Source organism: Sapajus apella, unplaced genomic scaffold (assembly GCF_009761245.1).
Source record: "Sapajus apella isolate SASKATOON/1434 unplaced genomic scaffold, GSC_monkey_1.0 scaffold3, whole genome shotgun sequence".
NCBI classification, from domain to species: Eukaryota; Metazoa; Chordata; class Mammalia; order Primates; family Cebidae; genus Sapajus; species Sapajus apella.
In genome coordinates, this window is record NW_022436943.1 from 24577218 (window position 1) to 24600446 (window position 23229).

The window sequence follows — 23229 nt, forward strand, 5'->3', positions numbered from 1 at the left end:
TTTCCCCCTTGTTTGGGGGATGTGCAACATTCCCATTGTGCCTAGAGTAATTCTTGAGATTCTTTGGACTCCATCTGAACCTTGGATTAGTGAGGAGTAGTTCCATTCAAGTTAATGCATCTGTCACTAAGGAATAGAGTCCAGGAGGGTAGACCCTGCATTCCTCAGTGGCTATAGTGGGAGTCCATCCATCCCACCGACAGCCGTGGCATCCCAGGGCCCAGAATCAATTCCACCACGAAGATAAAGGTTAAAAGCTCATCAAAATGTGTCTAGAGGAGATACCCAGGCAGACAGCAGGCTGCTGGTTAAGAATATCCTAAGTGCTATAAGCATGGTAAGTATGTAAGCATTGAAGCAGTTCACTAACAATCTGTCAGGACCAGAGGAAAAGATTCCTGTTATTTGAGCCAGGGTTTAACATGATTCTTCTACTTAGTTGGCTTGAATCCTGACTTGCATTTCTACAACCATTTCTAATGAAGGAGAATTGAACATTTTTATCTTGATGTACATGTATTTATCTTCAAAACTGATTTTGCTCCCCAAATTGTACCAGTGTTACTTTTATTTAAGGATACTAAACAGAAAACAAGTCGCCCTGGTTTGCATGTTTGTATCTGCTTCCATTTTTCTCAGTGTCTTCAGATAAGCTATTATTTTATCTGTTGAGCATTGGGGTAAAAATTTTGTTTTTGATGTAACACAGCAAATACTAAAAATAGGTAAGCTCAACACATTTTGAGACTCTTCATGAGGAAAAATAAGAAAACTTCTTAAGAACTCAGGAAGAACTACATGATCTTCTGATATTTCCTTTTAAACTTGGAGGCGTTAATTACTAATTTGGTGATTTGGGGAAGGCAACTATGAGTTGGATGAATCTGTAGTATTTTTAACACCACCTAAAAATGTTCCTGCTAAAGAATAACCTTGATGAAAACCAAATCTGTCCTATCGTCTTTAGTAAGATGTTTCCTAAGCTGCGTTATTTCATTTGAAGGTCAGCCGAAACTGGTTAAAAAAATACATTAGGAGAAGAAAGCTCAAAATACGCATTTTTCAATAGGGGCATAAATGTATTAAAATAAAAGATTGAATAGAGAAGTAAGGAAAACAGTGGCAGATTCACAAAGAAAAGATGAGCTCTAGATATGAATGAATTCCTATAGTAGAAAGAAAACTGCATAACTAGATGGTAATAACAAAATATTTGCTAAAACAAATCTAGAAAATGGTAATAATAAAAAAAAAAAAAAAAAAAAACTCTTTTCACAACATAGTCACCGGTCTTCATCCTAAAGGTTAGGAGACCTGGGCTTCACTCATTCATTCCTCTGGACAGCCGTATGACTTCGCTGTGTGACTCTGAATATGTTCCTTAATCTCTCTGAGTCTCGGGTCTCTACAGAAGTGAAAGTAATTGCCTGGTCACCAGGAGGGATCATATGGACTCTTAGAGCCCCTTTCAGTTAGAATAGTGTTTTTTAATATGTCTGTCAAAGCAGAAGTTTCAAGAGCAAAGCCAGAAGTGTAATATAAATCAAAGCAAATATCCTTGTGCTTGTTATATTTTTGTCCTCAATATCTGTTGCAGCAAGGAAACTGAAGATTTAAGGTAAAAATATGCATGAGCTTCTTAGTTGAACTATTGAATGAATGATTCCTTGTCACTGAACAGATGTGAAATAGAGTGACAGAGCGACAGTTCCTACAAGGAAATGTGAAGTGAATAAAACAAGTTCACTGAGAGAATAACTATACCTCTAATGTTTTAACATTCCTTACAAAACAGTTCTCTCATAAATTCTGTAACTTCAAAATGTGTACCTTGAAAAGGATAGAGCTTAAGATGCAGAATGGTTTTGTGCAGCCAGTCCCAAGCAAGTTCATGTTCATACTGTTCAGCATCAAAAGCCCGATAGAGGAATAGATCTTTTTGTTCTTCACTACTTGAGCATATCTAGACAGAACTAAGTGAGGTGGCAGACTGGTGGATTTGAGATTTCTAGAGAGCCATTTCAGATAATATAAAACAGGTATCTTACTAACTTAGAGAATGTTTTTCAACTGTGAGTTTAAGGAGGAGTTCTGGAGTATGCATGTCACTTTTAAGGAGTTAACGGTGTTTGCTTCATTTTTTAAAATGTCTTTATAAGTATTTATAAAATGGAATCATTTGAGCACCACAGTGTGCATTTAATGGGCGTTTGCAGCTGCTAAGTGGAGATTAGGTCAGTTTATGATCCGATCACTTGGTCAGTGCGTCATTCAGCTGAATAGTCCTAGCTTCCATCATGTATTTTGACCATTATGTAGTCTTGAATTGCTCTAATTCCTAGTCATACTTAATGTGTGCCCATAGTGGACCACTGGTAAAGGAGCAGCATAATACTGATATGTGAACTAAAACAGCATTGACGTTGATATGTGAACAAAAACAGAAGACCCCGAATGTCTTCTCAGGTTCTGAAGTTCTTATCAAGCACTTTCAGCTGTTTGCTCCAATGCTCAAAAGAACATGGAGTCAGGATTCTATCTAGTATCATTTTATAGAATATGCATCCATTTTAAAATAATTTGGCCTGCCTGATTTTTCACTGGATCCTAACTTCACCCTTTCTATTTCATCTGGTCCAAAGGCCCCCATTGGCTCTGTATACTTCCTTCCTACCCAGAACATTGTCATGGGTGCTCCGCATCCTTGTTGCTCCATGTCTCTGACCCTCCATCAAAGCCACCTTATCCCTCTTCTTCTTCTCCCAGAAGAGACAGCCCTGCTAGAGAACGAGGCAGAATCATAGGGATTCTAATGTGCCTTTCATTCCTTAGAACTTCTGTACAGTGCTGATTCCAGATCTTTACCTCTTTCCTTTAAGCCCCAGATTCTCCCTGCCAGCTATTTATTTCCACAGAAGACTAATAATGGGCATTTATCTACTAAGTACCTCTCTATGTTAGTACTAAGTCCTTCATATAAATCCGTCCTTATCCCAGGACAACACTACAAAGTAGTATTCTCCCCATTTTACAGGTGAAATTGAGACCAACATGATACAGCAAATGTGAGAAAGTGGGGTGTGCACCCAGATCTGCCTGGTTCTAAAGCCCGTGACACTTAGGTCTTTTTCAAGCTTAGGCTCCTTCAAGTTTTAGGATCCTTAAAACCACTGGACCACCCCTTTCACTGTTCTTACATATTTTCCTGTTTCCTTTCTTTTACATCTCCAAGACTTGACTCCAGCATTTGCCACCTTTTCAGAGCTGCTTCATTTTCTCCTGTTCTCTGGGCATCCTTCCCACTTCCCAACAGGATCAGCTCTCACTTTCTTAAAATACGAGTAAAACGTCTTTTTTCTTGACCCAGCTAATCATTCTGGTTATTTTCCAAGTTTCCTCCTTCCTTTCTGGGTCAAAAGTCTCCAGCATGTGGCCCACACCTGCTTCCTCAGCTTCCTCTGCCCACTTCCTCACCAACTCCCTTTAGTCAGGCTTCTGGGGTGGCCTCCATATGAGAACTGCTCTCTGAAAAGTTCTTATCAAATTCAGCAAGCTTTCCCTAGCCTTCACCTTCTCCAGGACTGACTTATTTCAGTGACTGCACATAAATCAGCCAGTCAGCCTGAGAAACATGCAGCTGCCCCAGAGATAAGGCAAATTCAGATCTGGCCCACTTACCTCCTAAAAGAAGCCCAGGATTTATCCAAGAACAAGAACTGCTCTATTAGAAGTTCCCCTTTCACCTGTATGCCACTGCTGTTCCATTTACCTTCCTGTTTCCTTCACCCAAGGACACTTTTGTCTCAGTCCTCAGTTCTTTGCTTTTTTGGCTCACTTATTTGGTGAGTTCAACCACCTTGCATTGAATTCATCTTCTGTGACATGAAGCTCATAATTCCATTTAGAGTCATGACCTTTAATTTGCATAGCAACCCTGTATCTCTAAATACAGATGCCGATGTCATGTAAAATCCTACTTGTCTAAAACAGAACTTGTCATCCATCACCCTCAGACCATAAGTAAGGTCATCTATTTGTATACCAAGTTAGAAATCTTGGGGTTATCTTTTATGTTTCTCTCTTTTTTTACCTATTCATTCATCTGCTAATATTTGTTGAAGACAGCCTCTCTGCCAAGCTTTATGTTAAGAGCTAGAGAAATAGACATGCCTGCTCATGTGTTACAAAGTTCTGACGCCTCTTTCCTTAAAATGCCCATCAGTTATTGCTTTACATTACGGCTGTTTCCTCCATTAGACTCTTAGCATGCCAGGGCTGGGCTGCATGCAGCAACTTTTCAACAGAGAGCCCAGCCTTTGGTTTTTCTCTCCTCACTTCCTCTGGACATATAGGATGGTCTGTAAATAATGTAGCACATCAGGTGATTTTCTTTTATTTTTAGTTGTTGTAAAATATGTATAACGTAAAATTTACCATCTTAACCATTTAAGTGTACATTTCAGCAGTACACCCACATTGTCATGCAACCAATCTTCAGAATATTTTCATCTTGCACAACTAACAACCTGTACCCATTAAATAATAAGTCTCCATTCTCCCCTCCTTCAACCCTCTGGAAGTTACTGTTCCACTTTCTGTCTCCATGAATTTGACTACTCTAGGTACCGCATGTAATATTTTTCTTTTTGTGACTGGCTTATTTCACAATGTCTTCAAGATTCATCCATGTTGGAGCATGTATCAGAACTTCCTTTTTAAGTCTGATTAATATTCCAGTATGTATATAATCACTGCATCCCACTGAATGGTAGAAAATATTTGCAGATTATCTCTCTGATAGAGTTGGTATCTAGAATACATACAACACATTTTGTTTATTTTTTTCAGTGGCATTTGGATTGCTTCCACCTTTGGACTATTATAAATAACACTGCTATGAACATGGGTGTACAAATATCACTTTGAGACTCTGGTTTCAGTTCTTTTGAGTATATACTGAGCAGTAGAATTGGCGGATTATGTGCTAATTCTACTTTTAATGTTTTTAGGAACGACCATACTGTTTTCTACAGTAGCTGCACCATTTTACACTTCCACTGGCAGTGCTCAGGGTCTTCAGTTTCTCCACATCCTTGCTGACACTTGTTATTCTCTGTGTTTTTTGTTTTTTGTTTTTGTTATATAGTAGCCATCCTTATGGGTGTGAAGTAGTATCTCATAGTGGATTTGGTTTGCATTCCTTTATGTTTAATGATGCTGAGTGTCTTTTTAAGTGCTTATTGGACATTTGTGTATCTTTGCAGAAATGTTGATATTCAAGTCCTTTGCCCATTTTTCAATCAGGTTGTTTTGTTGTTGAAGTGTGGAGTTCTTTATATATTCTGGATACTAACCCCTTATCAGATACATGATTTGCACACATTTTCTCCCATTCAGTGGGTTGCAGTGATTATGTTTTAAGAGAAGTTTTAATTTTGTTTAATGGTAATGTTTTTGAACTTTTGAATGACCCTCATTGTAAAGGACCTTTCTCCAAAAATCATTTCTAGAAGAAAACATCCCTTAAATATTTTTACATCATATTTTTATCAACGCATACATAACATGGGAAGGTAAATCTTAGATAAGTTTTATAAAGCTCAGTGAAGCAGAATATCCAATTATTTGGCATATGCCAATCAAGGATTAAAAATGTGGCTTTGACCTGGCCTATCCAGAGAATATAGCCTTTAAGATTGTTAAGTTTGATTAAATGTTAAGGAGTAAAGTCTATAAAGTACTTAATTAAAAATAAGTACTTATTTTCCAAGCTTAAAAAATGTTCTGGTGATAGATAAAAAGAAATCTTATAAAAGGAGGCTGAATAGTAGATGCTGCTATGCCTAAATAATTACATATATCCCCTGAGCATGAGCACACTACAGGGGGCTAGAGTTCAGAAAACTTAGTATTATAAGAGCTTATTGATTCAGGGATGTTTTGTTTCATTTATCCTGCTTTCCAAAAAATATTTGCAGGACACTATGATGAGCTATATACATGATAGAATTCCTGATATTGGAGGTATAAAAATAAAGTCATGTGGTTAGAGAGGATTACTATGCGCATACGTTGAAGATAGTTTTATTCCAAGTTTCCTGGTAGCTTTGACAGAAAGAAAAACAATCGATCCTATTGTACATATTGTATGATAGAAGGAAGCACAGCAGTTAAGCATCAGAGACCACATTTTCCTGGCACCAAACTCTAAGAGGAGTGTATCACCTAGATCTTTGTAAGTATGACAATGATTTCCCATAAGGCGTAGCCTTTTACAAAAGGTATATGAACATTCTTCACGTGAATCTCGGCTCCTCTCCTCTCCCTACAAATCTGTGGATGCATTTGTATGATAAAGTAATGTGGTTTAACTTTTCATCTCATTGACAAAAATCACTTGTGGCTCAGAATAGCCTCACCTACTCTCTGGCTATTAATACTTTCAAAGTCTGTATCATAACACCTCTGCAAAAGTTTGGGCCCTTGAAATATCAAATACCAGACTTCATTAGAGATATTATGCCCCTTACTTTAACACGGGGCATAATAGTTTACATCTTATATTATTTAGAAATAACTAAATAACAATAGTTTACATTTTATATATAAATAAGTTGATATGGCTTTTAGAGAAAAGGAAGACAGGAACTCCTGCCTTGGCAAAGAGGACAACTATTCACTGGTGATATAACTTGTTTTAAACCAGGACATGAGAATTCTGTCTTAAAGTTATTATTCCAGATCCTATCTTTTTTAAACAAAAGGAATTTGTGGAGAAAATTAACATTCAGTAATGAATAGGTGGTAAAGATGGGTTCACATAACTCGTCTTCCGAAATCAAGTTTACTGAGGATGGAGCTTTAGCAGAATTATTGTCTGTTCCAGACCAAAGTCTTTATCAGCTTCGTCAGTTAGTAGATGTATAAAAGATTGCAAGTCAGAAGATGGGACAGACATCTCAGGGCCTTCCATGTACCTATGCTGGCCTTGCTGAGTCTGTCTTATCAGAGAACCAAATCAAGATTGAAACACTCCATTTCTTACTAGGTGCAGGTAACTCGGAAATCATACCTATGATTTTAAACTGACACTGTAAAGCCAGTTGGTTCTTGTCTCTATCAAGAGTATTCCTTGCTTAACAGACTGATTTCTTCTTCAGGGCTGCAACTGTCTGCACAGGATAATTGATTTTCTCAAATCTAGGTCTCTCATAAATGACTAATGTCACAGTCCAAAAGAAAGGCTAACAGCTCCTATTTTTTGCATTTTCTTACCCATGGTGCCATAACCCAGGAATGAATTTTTGGTTATTAGCCATTTTCAAGACCACCTGGAAGGAAATAGAATGGCAGGGAGGAAGATCAAAGTAGGGAGGTCACTTCCCTTTGCACTAACCCTGGTGAGATGACAGTGAACCAGAGAACGAGAAATGGCTGGGTGGGGGGAATATACTCTGAAGGTAGTGCCCACTGGATTTGCTGACAGTGGATGTCATATGTGAGAGAACGGGAGGTGTCAAGGAGGACTGAAAGGTTTCTCTTGAGCAACTGCAAGAATGGTGTTGCCATCATCCAAGACCTGGGTTTTTATGTGCCAACTGATTTTATTTTTAAATTTTTCTAATAATTTTCTTCAAATACTTGGACATCAAAGCAAATCACAAGGACAGCCCCTGAATCAAATAGGTTGTGGCCTCTGCTATCAAGTTTTAAGAGTCAGATCAGCAAACTAACTTAGACTTAATGTCACAGATTTTTAAAAATCAAAATCAGCGTAACTTTGAAGCAGTTTATTGTTGAGAAAAGAATGTATAAAAAGTAGAAATAGCACTTTACCTTTAGCAGAATTATTCTCCATTCCAGATGAAAATCTTTATCAGCTATGTGAGGCCACAGATGTGTAAGAGATTGAAAGGAGTTTGGACAGATGTCTCAGGGACCCAGGTACCTCAGCAGGAGGAGAGTATGTTCAACATGTTCCATGTATGATTGAGTATGCTTTTTGTTAAAGCCTTATACATTTAAGAAAAGGAAACAGATTATTTTCTCCTAAGCGCACTAGAGAGCTCATGAAACACTATTTGAGTCACTGAAGCAAAGAAAACCTCAGATACTAACTCATCCAATTGCTGGTTAGGAAAACAATTTGTCATTAAGTTTTTAAGTACAGGTGATGCCTGGCATTCAGAATTTCCTCATGTACCGTTGCAGCTGGTCACAGTTGACCTCTACAGAGCTTATGTCCAGGAGGGAGTCCCATAGCTTCTCAGTGAGCATAACTAGCTGCCCAGTTCTCCACAGCCCAGCACCGTTGTGGTGTCTTCACCCATAAGGTGTGGCTCTTCACAAGTTAAAAATTTGGTTTATTTGTTCAAAATATATAGCCCTAAAAGAAAGTCCACAGCTGATGCTTAATTTAAAGAAGTGGCTTTTCAGTTACTTTTTACTATATTTGATGGGAGAAAGTATTTGTGATAATGGTATTTGGAGATTCTTGAGGGTCTGAAGACTTCTAAATGTTAGCAGTCTTTTGATAAATGAAATGCTTTTTGGGCATGTATGCCCCTTCGGTGTATGCACGTTTTGCCTGTGACCAGCAACAGTATCAGGGCATCCAGTTTGAGTTGTTTCAGCTGATCTCTTCCAGACTGCCTAACCTGAACTCCACCCCCCAATGCAAGAACAATCACAATTGACTGATTACAGGGGTCCTGTGTCACTCTGGAACTGAGCCTGGGATGTGATCACATGAATTCACGAATATGAGCCAAAGGCAAGTCCAGATTATTCCTGGGCAAAATCTAGACATCCCAGTGGCCTTAGTCATACAGGCTGGTGTAAACAGCAAACTCAGAGTGGGTTCCTGTTCTTCCCATCTTGTCATCAGTTCTAAAAGCTCTTGAGCAGACTTCAGGATTCAGGTTTGAATGTGGTCTTGACTCATCTGGCCAGCTATGCAGTAGTACTGAGCCACAGAGCTGGGATAGATAGAACAGTACTCCTTTGCTGTGTGGTCATACAGGAAACGGCAAGTAAAAAAGTAAAGGGTTAATTACTAGCAGGCTGCCCTGATGCTGTGCTTCCAAAATATATTTGCATAAAGATTAAGCTGTATTTGTCTATTCTCTAATTTAGCACATTATAAAAAGTAGTAAAGATACTACTGTTTTATTTGACTATATTGTGGTGTGTTGTGATTGAATCAGAATAAGTTATTTGTACTTGAGTTTTGTAAATTTATCATTAAAGGACTAGGAGATTATATTATAAAGCAGCAAAGCTATACTCCTATGGCTTCATTAATTATGATACCTAGACATAATTAGGCTTTAGCTAAGAATAGCAGACAAAATGGAAAATCATTTGGGGGAAAAAATTAGATTCTGAGAAACTGAAATAACATTAGCAGAGGGCATCCATTGATTCTCAGGCACAACACACAGGACTAAGGCATTCCCATCATAGATCAGCAATGGCACCCATGTGGGGTTATCCCCACAGCCAGTTGTTTAGGGATATGTCCCTCCCCTGTAGTTTCCATTTCATATTTCCTGATACCCCATACACAGATAATCTAAAGCATCCTCCATGGTTTAGAAATAGCAGTTTTGATGATTCAAAGTTGATCCACTCACTTTTCATTAATAGACTTTATTTTTTAGAGCAGTTTTAAGTTATCAGAAAAATTGAACAGGAACCACAAAGTTCTCATATACCTCTTCTCCTCACCTCATGCATATACACAGTATCCCCTATTATTAACATCTTGCATTTTGGGGTGCATTTGATGTAACTGATGAACTGGTATTAATACATTAGTATTAAAGGTCATAGTTTACATCAGGCTTCCTTCACTGTTTGTGTTGTACAGTCTATAGACTTTGACAAATATGTAATATCATGGATCCCCCACTACAGTATCATGCAGAATAATATTAGATAATATGCAGATAATATGCAGATAATAATAATAATATGCAGATCCCCCACATATTCGCTCTGTTCCACCAATTCATCCTTCCCTACTACACCCCACACTCTCAGCAACTCCTGATCTTTTTACTATCTCTATAGTTTTGTTGTTCATTCTAAGAACTACCCAGCTTTGGAAGCATCATTCATTCTTTTATTCATAAAGTGGTCCCTCAATAAATTGTATGTGCTGGGTAGTGTTCTGCACATCGGGATTATGAAAGAGGACCAAAAATCAAAAGTCCCAGTCTTCACAAAGCTTACTTCTAGTATATCAAGCCTGTTGGCTTGCTTAGAGCCTAAATAGGAATGAAAGAGGCCCCATGAGAGCACAGGATGAGAAGAGGTTATTAAAAAGAGTAATATGAAAAACGGACCTCCTACCAGTTGCCCCCCTTATCTCAGACCAGGCCCGCTCCCCAGCATGTTTTCCCCTGCAGTGTGGTCCCAGGAGTTCCACCTGCTGGCCTCCTCCAGCTGCTGCCTGTGTGTTCTCCCTAAAGAGCATCCAAAGCCCATGCCTTTCCCCAACTCCTCCTCTCTCCTGCTGTCTTTGACATAAGTGTAAGCACTTTCTCAGACTTCCATTAAGCTTTCACTGCTAGTTATCTGTAGCCCTGCCTAGAGCTAATAAAATACAACAGAAACTTTGCAAAATCATGAGAAACAGGTACCCATAATCATCTAAAGATTATCACAAATTCTGTCTCCATCTAAAGGGACAAGGCCTTCCCCCTTGCAGAGCAGACAAACCAGTTTGTTTTCTTCCCTTCAACCCTCTCTGGAGCTGGTAGACATCGTTCCCCGGTCCAGCCATAGGAAGCCCTATTCTTTTTCCTGTCACCTCTTCCGTAACCCTAGTCCTCCAGAAAGATGAGAGGTTTCTGTGAGTGAGGACAGGCCAGGGAGGCGATGGAAGACTGAAAGATCCATTTCATCCTTGCCAGCTCTGCCTCACAGTCTCCTTTTTTGTTCCTACAAGAAACATGCCTAAACGTCAGCTAAATGGACTTCTCGGGAACCCTTCTGAGCACATTCTTAGAGCGGGCCCTGTGGTTTGCTCCTGCTGGTGAAAGCCCATAGTGCACACCTCCTCCCTGCTACATGTCCAACGCATCATGCTGGTAACCTGAAATTGGCCATGGTGAGAGCATTTACACCATGGATATGAGTAAACACTACCAATCACCATTTCGCTAATTTTCTTCTTCAAAGAGCCGCTTCACCAACATGCCAGCGGGCACACCTTTCTTAGTCAAATTCTTATACTGATTGTACCATAGATAAACACTGTATTAATTCCTATGTCCTAATTCTACTTTCCATAATTTTAGGGGTGGGGAGGAATGCCAACCAAAGTCAACAGGAAATTTGATCCAGTAATTTTTGAAAACCACACTTAGCATCAAGCTACACAGACCCTGCTCTTACTTTTCATTTCCCTTGAGAGGAGGGTTGAGGCAATTCATGGGTAGTTTAGTTTCATCTGCGTCACCTTCACTGAACTCTCACAGCAATAGGACTCTAAATTTTTTCCTCTTGTGCGTATCGGGCCATAATCATAATTAACATTTCTTTTCCCAGATTACAATTTGCTTGTCTCTGTGTAAGTATTATAACAAGGGGTCACCTGTGCTGACTTGTCCTTTTGTGCCCCACGTAGGACTGCACATGCCAGAGCAAAGGCCGACGCTGCCGACCAGGCCGCGCTGGCCGCTCGCCAGGAGTGCGACATCGCGAGAGCTGTGGCCAGGGAGCTGTCGCCTGATTTCTACCAACCAGGTAAAACAGTGCTCCTTTGACAGACGAGGCAGGAGCACTGGCTTTGGTTTGCTTTTCTTTCCTTTTCCTTTCAATTTGTAAGAGTCTGTGCTTCCTGAACCCCAGCAATACTATTATGCAAAACAAGCAGGGGTGTGTGTGCTTGAGGATCCTTCATCTGAAATGCTTGGGACCAGAAGTGTTTCAGATTTCAGATTTGTTGAGATTTCGATATATTTGCATATACATAATGAGATCTCTTGAGGCAGGGACACAAGTTGAAACACAAAATTCATTTATGTTTCATAGACACATGCACAGCCCAGAGGTAATTTTACACAATATTCTTAATAGTTTTACACATAGAACAAAGTTTTGACTGCGTTTTGACTGTGACCATTGGTCACATGTGGAATTTTCCACTTGTGGCATCATGTCGGTGCCCAAAACATTTTGGATTCTAGAGCATTTCAGATTTTTGGATTAGGAATGTTCAACTGTAGTAATAAATATCAGCCAAAGTCTGAGCGTTAGCCCTGGAGATGGGTTATTCCCCAGGGTATCGCCCTTCCTCCCCCCTACATATGACCAACAAAATTTGAGCTGATAGCAATAAACTAGACAAGAATCTAAAAGAAGTATCTGATTCTAAGAAATTGTGTTAGTGACAGCCACAGATTCTGTAACAAATACCCCCAAATGCAGAGGCACTTTTAGCAGTCAGGGAAGAGACAGTCAGTACCGTGATTATTTTTTTTTAACGTATCTGAACTAAAGTTCAAAGGAGTGTAGTTAGGAAGTAAAGCAGCATACCACTTAAAGAGATTAATCTGCACAGATTAAGAGGAAAATGCATGTCATGATGGAAAAAATAAAAGTGACAACCTCAAAAAAAATTGATCTTGGTTATCTGCCTCTCAGATGTTACAAAATAGCCATCAACAAATATTTACAATAGGTTTAAATACTTAATTCACCTTCTAGTAGTTTCCTAGTAGGCTCTCTTCACCCCTTTCTATAATATACTAGTGTGTTTGTTTTGAATTTCAAAAAGGCAGTATTCACCTTTTTATATATATTCTCCATTGCTTTCTAAAGAACATCTTTCTAATGATCGTTTGAGGCATCAACAGACTTCTAGGTAAAGAAACCAAAATAAATGTTCTCAATTTCTTTCAAAAGTTACATTTCTTGGTAAAGAATTTTTCCACATTGGTTTTTATTAAATCAAGCTGTATAACTAGCATCCTGTCCCTAGCCCAGCACCCTGCATGAGGTAGCTGTTTGAAACGTATTTGGTTCTGGTAAGGGGTATACACTATTGGAACCCACAGGGTATCACTGAGTCCTAACAAACAACTAAGTCAAAGTGAACGAAATGGCAAGATTCATAGGAAAGCTAGAAACTTGGGTATAATCGAGGATGGAGCAATGAGAAATGACCTGGAGAATGGGGGCAGGAGGTTCCTGCAAAGAAAGAACACAGTAAAAGGCCAGGCAAAGAAGATTCAGTTTTTACAAGGGAAAGGCTGGGGAGGGACCCAGAATGGTTGTTGAATGATAGGTATCATCGTCACAGAGTGACTTCTCTTAAGAGTTCAAGTCCAAAGCAACCACTGAGAAGGGTGTTTTCTTTCACATGCATCTCTTTTAAACCTCTGGTTGCGATTTAAATCATTTAATATATATATGCATTTTTTGCAGTGACCTCTGGTAGGAATAAACGCTCTTCTGGTGTGAAATGAACTCATACTTCCCTGATACCTAAGTACATTAGCAAATTAGCTATTCCAGGGCATGAGAGTCGGGGAAAGAGTACAGCCACCCAGGAGAGTTTGTTCTCTCCTCCCTAGCAGTGCAGCCATTGCAAAGAACCTGACTGATCAGGAGACACTGGGCTGGAGCAACTTTGAAAGAAAACAAACTCACTATTGTCTGCAGATGGTAATTTCGCAGTTCTGTTAATTCTTTTGGGGAATGGGGTCCCTTTAGATTTCTATTAGGTATTACCAAGATAAAATGATACAAAAGATCATCTCAGTTTCTCAGACTGAATGGTTTTAAAAGCCTTTTCTGGTATAAAGCACTTGAAGGGAAAAAAATATTGTGGGAAAATGTAATTCCACCCTTTTCTTAGCTAAAACAGTTTCATATAAGCAAGTTGTCCATCAATAATGAATACGTCACAGTAGCATGGATGACAGCAGGTCTATTTGAGACCAGAGCTTGGGGGTGGAGGCTGCAGTCCTCTTTGACCCATAGCCAGCACTTCCTTCAGCAACGGTATAGAAAGCCTTTTCTGTCGCGGATATTATTGATCTTCTCAAGGGAGCATAACTCATGCTCTCCACTGTGCATGTACAGGGTGAGCAAATCAGATAGACATTTTCAAAAAGGGCTTTCAAGTACTTCTAAAATAGGCTGGCCATCTAATTTACATATCTCAGATATAAAAGTCTCCATTGTTTGGAATGCAGTGTTCGTGTGTAGAAGTTGTTAACCCTAGAATAAAGGATGCCTGTCATAGCTTACATGTTGAACACTTCCATGGCAAATTACCTATTTTCAGGAGTTGGCAGTATTTTCAGATATTTTCCATCTTAAGCTTACATTTTCTAGTTTAAAACTGTATCGTTCTATAATTCAGTTAGAAACTAAGGAAAAAACATAGCCTCTTGATTATAAAAGTGAAAAATGAAAAAAAACAGGTTGCTAATAAATTATATGTAGATTAATCAAATTATTTTTTTTAATTAAAGAATAACTTTAGTCATTAAAGAAAAAAAACATAGCCATGTGACATAGCTTTCTCCTTCAAAGGGGTAAGCTCTAATAAACAAAAAGCATACAAATGGATATTTGTAAATATATATATAAGTAATTGTGTACATACACAGAAACCTAAATTGCCGTTAGTGGGATTGACACAGTGAGTCATCCCCCAAGAACCTAGAAGATTGCCCTCTGAGAGTTCAACTTGAAAATGAGTCCCTGAAACTGCATAGAGGTAGATCAGGTGATCCTAAGTAATAAGATGCTTTAAGAACCACAAGATTTCCTTGTAACCTGATTGGGTTATTAAAACATCTAAGGAAAAATTGGTCACCAATTTTTATATACCAAGGAAGTATAGAAAAAAAGAGAGTCACAGAGGCAAAAATTGGCAGTGTTCATCCCAACACTGTCCAGAGGAGGAGAAGCCTGAGCCAGAACCTTGGAGGATTGCTCTCACGTTGGCAAGGACATTTCTATTATGGGGAAGGATGCGGGGAACCAGGCCAGCCCAGCGGCATACGGCTTTACTGGCAAGATCATCCTGACTCAGGAAATGGATGCATCAGGCTAGCCCAGCTTGATGCCATTAGATATTTGATTCAGCTCATGCTTCTTTTTCTGATTCCATGTTCACCAGTAACTTTCTAATTTTGGTTGAGCTTTCCATGGAGGTCTGCCAACAGAGAGAGCATGTACTGGTGGTATCAGCATGAGTCCCTTGACCTATGTGACATTTACATTGCTTGTTGTAGACTAGTGAATTGGCCTTCTAGGATTGTACATCAGTCTTATGAGCTTTGGTAACATGGGTCTGCCCCAAGGGATGGCTCTGCTTCAAAATGCTGGTAAAATCAGGTTTCTACGCCAGCAAAGCTGACATAGCCTTTAGATCAGGGGTGTCCAATCTTTTGGCTTCCCTGGGCCACACTGGAAGAAGAATTGTCTTGGGCCACACATAAAATACACTAACACTAATGATAGCTGATGAACTAAAACAAAATCACAAAAAAAACAATGTTTTGAGAAAAGTTTACAAATTTGTGTTGGGTCATGGGTTGCACAAGCTTGCTTTAGAGGGTGACCACTGAGGAAGCAGGAGGGACAGGGGCACTGGAGGAAGATCAGGAGACTAGATTTGTGGCTCTTTCTCCTACTGTTTCAGTTTCTTTTTAGGCCGGGTGTGGTGGCTCATGCCTATAATCCCAGCACTTTGGGAGGCCAACGCAGGCAGATCATGTGAGGCCAGGAGTTTACGACCAGCATGGCCAACATGGCAAAACTCTATCTCTACTAAAAATACAAAAATTAGCTGGGCATGGTGGTACATGCCTGTAATCCCAGCTACTTGAGAGGCTGAGGCATGAGAATCACTTGAACCCGGAAGGCGGAGGTTGCAGTGAGCCAGGATGGTGCCACTGCACTCCAGCCTGGACCACAGAGCAAGACTCTGTCTCAAAAGAAAAATAAATTTTTAATTTCTTTTGATGGAGATATTCATTTTGTTTTTAATTTCAAGTGATATTAAGTAGCATATAAAATTTTTATATTTATTGATGGGGGCAGGGGCTGAGCGTTATTTAAAGAAATTAAAACACTGCACTGGAATGTGGTGAATTTAGTACTTGGAGCCCTCTTGGGAGAGAGCCAGCCTGCTTCTCTGGGTAGCATCGCCAACAAGCTTTGTCTTCCCATGTTTAAGTGTAAATGTGCTTATACACACAGTGTATCGATTATTTAGAGTGAAGTATTTAGCATAGCTTATTATGGACCAGTGTTAACTAAGTTTGCATTTCTGATATGAATTAGAAGACTTTAGAAATCAAAGCGTATCTTCATTACATAATTGTCTAGGCCTATCATTAATATGTCATAGATGTGGTTAAGAAAAGGGAAGCATCCTGGAATAGATGACTTCTATGCTCACCTTCCAAACCCAAAATTCTGAATAAACTTTTTCATTAAAAAGGGAAACTGAATAATCCACTAGTTGACATGAAATTAATAATTCATGAGTTTGCTGGTTACTCATACCACGTATGCATGCCGGTACATTCAGTTTCACAAATGGGTATTGAGTGCCAGCCAAGTGCAAGGTACTGGAAAGGATGTCCCGTAGTTTGCAGACTAGAGCACTATGGCTGTGGTCACAGAACTGCAGGATTGTTATAGATGGGACTGTGAAGTTCTATAGGAAAAGAGCATTCTTCCCATACTGAACACAAGTGACCCTGTTACCAGTTACACAATCTTTTTAGACTCTTTCAGTCTGGTCCTCTTTTCATTGATTGTCAAGTCTCCATAGAAAATGCCTAATTTCTACTTAATGACTACTCTTGTTGCTACAAAGCATTTGATATTGATGCTGCCCTCATAGACATTTGTTTTGGGAAGTCTTTATGGTGCTCCTGCCCGAGCCAGCCCACCAAGGCTCACCTCCAAAGAATTAGCTGGATACCCTGCTGCCACCATCTGCCATATCTGTTCTGAGCCTTCGTGCCAACTGTAACAAGTAACCTTTGAGTGTTGGTGGATAACAAGCTGAATGTTGTTTCTTTTTTCATATTGTGTGGCAGCCATATCTGTGAGCAGGTGACCTGTATCTGACTTCCTCCCAGTGAGTCTCTAGGGGGAAAAAATCCTTTGGGATTCATATATACTGTCTATAAAAACAGATGAAAATGCTGACTGCAACAACTAGCAACATTTGTCATAATTTCCCTCCCTGGCAGTATTCTGACTAGTCTTTTTAATGAACTGCTGCATCTCATCAACTTTATGTTGCTGGCTTTGCAATGCTGACACACACATTTACTACACAGAACAAGTAGCAGGCACAACATGTGCCTTCCAAGAGAAAATAGTCCAGGAAAAACTTCTGTCTTCTGCATTATATTAAATGTCTTGTTTTAAAAGCATTTAATCTTCCTCTGGAAAATCTAACCGTATATCCTCATTTAGTTGGCTAGGCCTTCCATGACTGCAACACATTGGAACCATTTCCAACGGGATATAGTCATGTAAGGCGGTGCTATGTCCACCTCCACTCAACATATTTCTTGCATGCTGTCAAATGCCTATAACCCAGTGCGTTAGAATCACTTGGATCATTTGTTAAACATAAATATTTCTAGGCTTCAATTTATACTTATTAAGATCTCTGGGCATAGCACCTCGATGCTCTGACAGGCAGCAAGCATAGGTGACTCTGCCTGGGAGTGCATTTTTTCTCTTACCCAGACATTTTTAGAATGAATAATAAAGCTAGAAATTTTTTAAATGTGAAAGTTGACGCTAAAATGTACTTCTACCATTCTAGTAAATTATTTGATCTCAACATATTTTGAATATCATCAGAAGCCCTATAGATCAATTAGAGTGAGTATACCTAAATTTAGCAGAGTGGGCATGACAATCATCTAAGACGTGTCTTTCTTAATACATTTAAGATAAGAAAACAGTGTCCAAAGAGGTGACACATCAGATTTCTAAAGGTTAAAGAAGTGATTAGACTGGTATTTGAGAGTTCATAAATATCACAAGAAGTACTTTCAATGGAATCCAAAATTTAGCTTCATAAGTTCATTAATATAAATTCTTCCAGTGGCCAAATCATTCTCACCTTGACCTATCCATAGGCAGTATAAGTTAAGAGGTAGGGAGAGTTCTATTCACTACTTATTAAAAGCATGTGAAAATGAATTTTGCATTCAAGTATTAAGGTTTTTGCTTTTTCTTCAGATAACTAAAGCACATTCCTTTAAAGGCTGACTTTTAAAAATTATTACTATTAATTTTGGGGGAGCTACCATTATCTAATTGCCTGAGTTTCTGCCAAATAAATGGCTTCTTGTAGCTGTTAATGCTTCCTCAGTCAAATCCTTTGCTGATAGCTGTCACTTTTGTTAGAATCTGTCAAAGCAGCTCCCATTTCTGCTTCTAATCTACTTTTTGCTGTAAAGGCAGGTGGTACTGACGGTCACTAGGATACATCTTAATGTTTTTAATGTATATATTGATAAGTCATAGTTGTATGTATTTGTGACGTACAAAGTGATGTTACAATTTCTTAATACAATATGGAATGATTAAATAAAGCTAATTAACCTATTTATCACCTCAAACAAATGACTTTTTTTTGTGATGAGGCCATCACAAATATTTAAATCCTAAATTTGTAAGCTATGCTTTAATGGTCTCACATCTTTGAAATGAAACACATGGGGTTTGTGACAGCTTCATTTCTCAGGGCACAGTGACTCTATCTTTTCCCCCCAACTTTGGGAATGTATAATAAATAATGTTCGCCAGAATCTATTTTTTCACTCTTTTCTGTATATTTAAGTTAAACATTAGCTTTTAATGTGCCTTAATAACAGATATTGTCAATTTTTCTTTGCAAAAATAACTTGCATTTATCTCTTAGATCGAAGATGTTAAAAGTACTTTGTATTTCGTGTAATTGGTTCAGCATGAAGTGACTTAAAAGTCCATTGTCTCCAAGACACTTGACTATTTTAATTATCTTTGCACAGTACATTCACTACCATACCTAGATGGGTATTTTAGTAATGCTATGAAGTCAAATATCAGTAAAACACAAAGAAAACCAACTGTAGTGAAATTTTGGGTGGAGAAGTGAGGGAAAAGTATGTAAGCATCACACTGCATCGAGATGTATTAGAGAATATACTTTATCACAGAAGAAGAGGGACTTTGTTAAAATACATCAGCAGTTGATCACAAGGTGCCTCTCCATGACAAACCAGTGTCAATGACCTGATGAGTTTTAAAGAGCAGGGATAGTTTGGCTAATAGAAAACACCACTTTTTTGTGCTCATGCTGCTCTGCTTCCTCTAGGTGCTATGTCCATACACACAGCACCAAGAAAGAATTCAGAAACAGAAGGACATCACCTTTTGAATGCTTGCAGTTGCCCCTTTTCGTCATTCGAGATACCTTTCACTGGCCTGAGAATTCACACTGCCATTTTGGATGGAGGAATTCAAAGAAAATTGTCAATTACATAAAGGGAGCGCTTACCCAGTTTAGAAAGCAAGTCTCAATTGTCGATGTGCGATCTTGACAGATTTGGGAACCTTGAATCCCAAGGAGTGGATGTATCTTCTAGAAGGTGGAAACTGTGATAATACTATTATGTTTTGTGCCCTGAGTATAACTTGCAATGGTGGGTGCTCAGGAATTCTTGTTGCTGGCTTTAAAATATTATGTGTTGCATCATGTTTTTTCTTAAAACAGACATGGGAGCTATGTGATTTTTTTAATTTCTCAGCTGCTATAGCTGTTTCCATTTCAGTAAAATAGGGATAATAACACCTACTCCCTAAGATTTTGGTGAGGCTTTACATTTTGGAAAATTCTTTGTATAATTAAATAGCAGTCTTATTACAATAACTTATTACTCAGACCACCATAAAAAAAACAGCAATTGAAAGTATAAGTATGCAGTATGTATTTTCATAATTAAGGATAATTGGTGTTCCGCCCCTGTGTAAATCTTTTAGTGAGTTTGTCTGGGGTTGAAGGTGGAAGGCAGGAAGGAAAATGAACAGATGCAGTGCTGTGGAATTGACAAGAGCCTGTCAGCTCTCTATAAGCATGTCGGTGGGAACAGTGTCTTCCATGTATACTCCAGAGTTTATTGTCACCTTCTGCCCATTTGCAAGGAAGAGGGCCAACTGCGTTGCATGTGACCTTGACCTCACCTTACGAGGAGAAAAGTGGCAGATGGGTGGAGTGGTAGCCAAAGTACGCACATGACTTGCTGAGAGCTGAAGGCCCTAGAAGTCTGAGGCTTCTGTTGCAGCCCCAGAGCCACCCTTTTCTGGACCACAGGCCTCCTTGAGTTCCCAGGGCCTGGACATCTTGTGGCACACATCCTGTTTCTTTACAGCCCACTCCCCATAAAATCCCAATGCAGCAGGGATACTTTTTTTTGCTGTTTTTATTTTTTCATTTTTTTCCTCCTCTCTTAGAAGAATAACTACTTTTTTAATGAAAATTTGTTCCCATTTATAAAAAAATAACATGATTTTTATAAATAATCCTGAGGTATATAAGAAAAAGGGAAAAAAAATCCTGAAGCTATAGTACCAGACAACTGCCTTGTCTAGACTTTGATACCTACAAAACACGGCTTGTGCAAATCCATGTTTTCCATAGCTGTGAATGGCTACATGGAAGTGACTTTGTGTAGTGCAACCTAAGCCTCAGAAGCTGTTTCAAACTGGAAAGTTTTAACGAGTGTTTGATGACAGATCATTAAAAATGTTATCTACAGGTTCTCCCCTTGCAGTGTACTTTTTTAAATTTTCATACACATATAGTAGTCAGCTTATTTCCTTATACAAGTATATACTTCCTATGTCTTAGTTATACCACATAATTTGAATAAGCAGATTAATTATGATATTGCGACCAGTGTTCCATCAACATGAATTTTGCCTCTGTATTCTGCAAGGAGGCAGAAAGAATGTAATTATTAGGGAAGCCAGAACTGTCTATATTCTGTATTATCTTAAAAGCAGCCTTTCCATAATAAATAAACTTTTCCCCTAGAAAATGAAATGTGTACTTAGTCAAAGACTTATGAATATATCTTTTTTAAAATAGAAAAGGTTAATCTGATTTAGCAAAATATATACAAAGTACAGACCTTTGTACTTCTTATCACCACCTTTCTCTTTTTTAATTTTTTTGGCAGGCCCTGATTACGTCAAACAGAGATTTCAGGAAGGTGTAGATGCTAAAGAAAATCCAGAAGAAAAGGTACCAGAAAAGCCACCTACACCAAAGGAATCTCCTCATTTTTATCGCAAAGGCACGACACCCCCAAGATCTCCTGAGACAAGTCCCATGCACAGCCACTCTCCCACTTCCTCCCCAAAGGCCGTGAAGAAGCAAAACCCCAGCTCAGGGGCAAGACTCAACCAAGACAAAAGGAGTGTGGCTGATGAGCAGGTGATGGCCATTGTCAATAAGCCCTTGATGTCAAAGGCTCCCACGAAGGAGGCAGGAGTGGCTATGCCCCAGTCCAAGTACTCTGGCCGCCACCACATCCCTAACCCCAGTAATGGGGAGCTGCATTCTCAGTATCACGGCTACTACGTGAAGCTGAACGCCCCCCAGCACCCTCCAGTAGACGTGGAGGATGGCGATGGATCCAGCCAGTCTTCCTCAGCACTGGTGCACAAGCCATCCGCTAACAAGTGGAGTCCCTCCAAATCTGTGACAAAACCAGTTGCCAAAGAAAGCAAAGCTGAGCCAAAAGCTAAGAAGTCTGAACTTGCTATACCAAAGAATCCAGCAAGCAATGATTCATGTCCTGCTTTGGAAAAAGAAGCCAATTCAGTAAGTCCTGCAAATACTGTTTTTCTCTGTCTTCCCTTTGGTTCTTTCAGCGAGCTATGTGAGGTCACTGTGCATCCTGATCACAGCCAAGCTAACCAAGGTTCTAGGAGCACAGGGTTGTTTAGAGCAGCACATAACACATTTGTAGCTTGAGACAGCAAAGAGCTCTCTAGGCAGAAATTCCCCCCACCACCCCTGTGTTCACTCAGCCCCACTATAGATGTAATTCAGGTAGGTAAGACCTGACCAGCTTAGCACAGCATCTTAGCACATTTTAGCAAGGCTTTAACAGTGTGTCTTGGTGAGCTTCCTGGTAGCTTGCTCTCTGATTGCTGGAAAGGAATCGTGACGCCTGCCAAGAGCCAGCCACTCTCAGAACTCTAGGAAAAGGGTGCCACCAAGTTCTTAGCCCTCCTGTTTTCCCCACAGCGGTTAGCATCTTTACACAAAAGAAAGTCTCCTCTAGCCTTTGTGAATTCTTCTCATACATGTCTAGTTTAGATTTTCATTAGCCAGGCTTCGCAGCTCGAACATTTTTCTTTCCCAAAAGAGAACTAAAAATTTCCAACAGTTCAAGAGAATTTATTTGGTCTTCTGTCTTCAATGTGCAAGAACTCTTAAAATTTCACTTTTCTGGTAGATGTGGCTTATTAGTATCAATTCATCTTGAGCATTTAAGATATTTATTATTCAGCCACAAAAGCTCTGTGTTATTGAAAAATCTTTATATACCCTCTTTCAAATGAGATTTTTTTGAATAATATATGCAATTAGTATTTTATCAAATTCTATAGAGCTTATAAAATTTGAAGCTAACTAATTATTGATTAAAAAATTAATCATTGACCTCTTGAGCTGGTCACATCCCTTTAGAACAGAGGTATTGAACATTGCACACCTAGTGTTCACTAGTAATTACAGAGACATATTTGCATAATGGTGTGAACTAGTGTCTTGGCCAACAAGAATATAGCACAGCCATCAGTTTCTTATTTTTGTCTGTTTATTCACAGGATTAAACAATTAAAATTTCTCTGTTCAATTAACTTATGCTTGAAATTTCTTAAGTGCATTTATTTTGTTAATATCTATAAAACACTAGTTCTGGTTCTCTTCTTTTTTCAAATTTTCAACTTTTTAATTAGCCAAACATAAATTATTCAGATTAACTCAGCTAACTTCCTAAGAGTCCACCTACATGGAGAAAAATTATTTTCAAAACAGACTAACTTTAAGACTCTGACTCTTCAGTAAGCATTCATTTTAAAGATTTTTTTATCCTTAATATGTCAGTATCTTGATACTACAACTATAATAACCACTATTGAATTTGTTAAATGTAATGGTTACTT

General features: G+C 38.9%; 1 protein-coding gene across 5 annotated transcripts in view; it reads left to right on the plus strand.

The window, feature by feature from the left end:
* JPH1 (junctophilin 1) overlaps window positions 1–23229 on the plus strand; it is a 78592-nt gene that overhangs the window by 46959 nt on the left and 8404 nt on the right. For all 5 annotated transcript variants that reach the window (XM_032250987.1, XM_032250997.1, XM_032251007.1 and 2 more), the window contains exons 3-4: window positions 11636–11754; window positions 21231–21877. In XM_032250987.1, the coding sequence (XP_032106878.1) occupies window positions 11636–11754; window positions 21231–21877 (766 nt within the window). The remainder of the gene's footprint in view (window positions 1–11635; window positions 11755–21230; window positions 21878–23229) is intronic.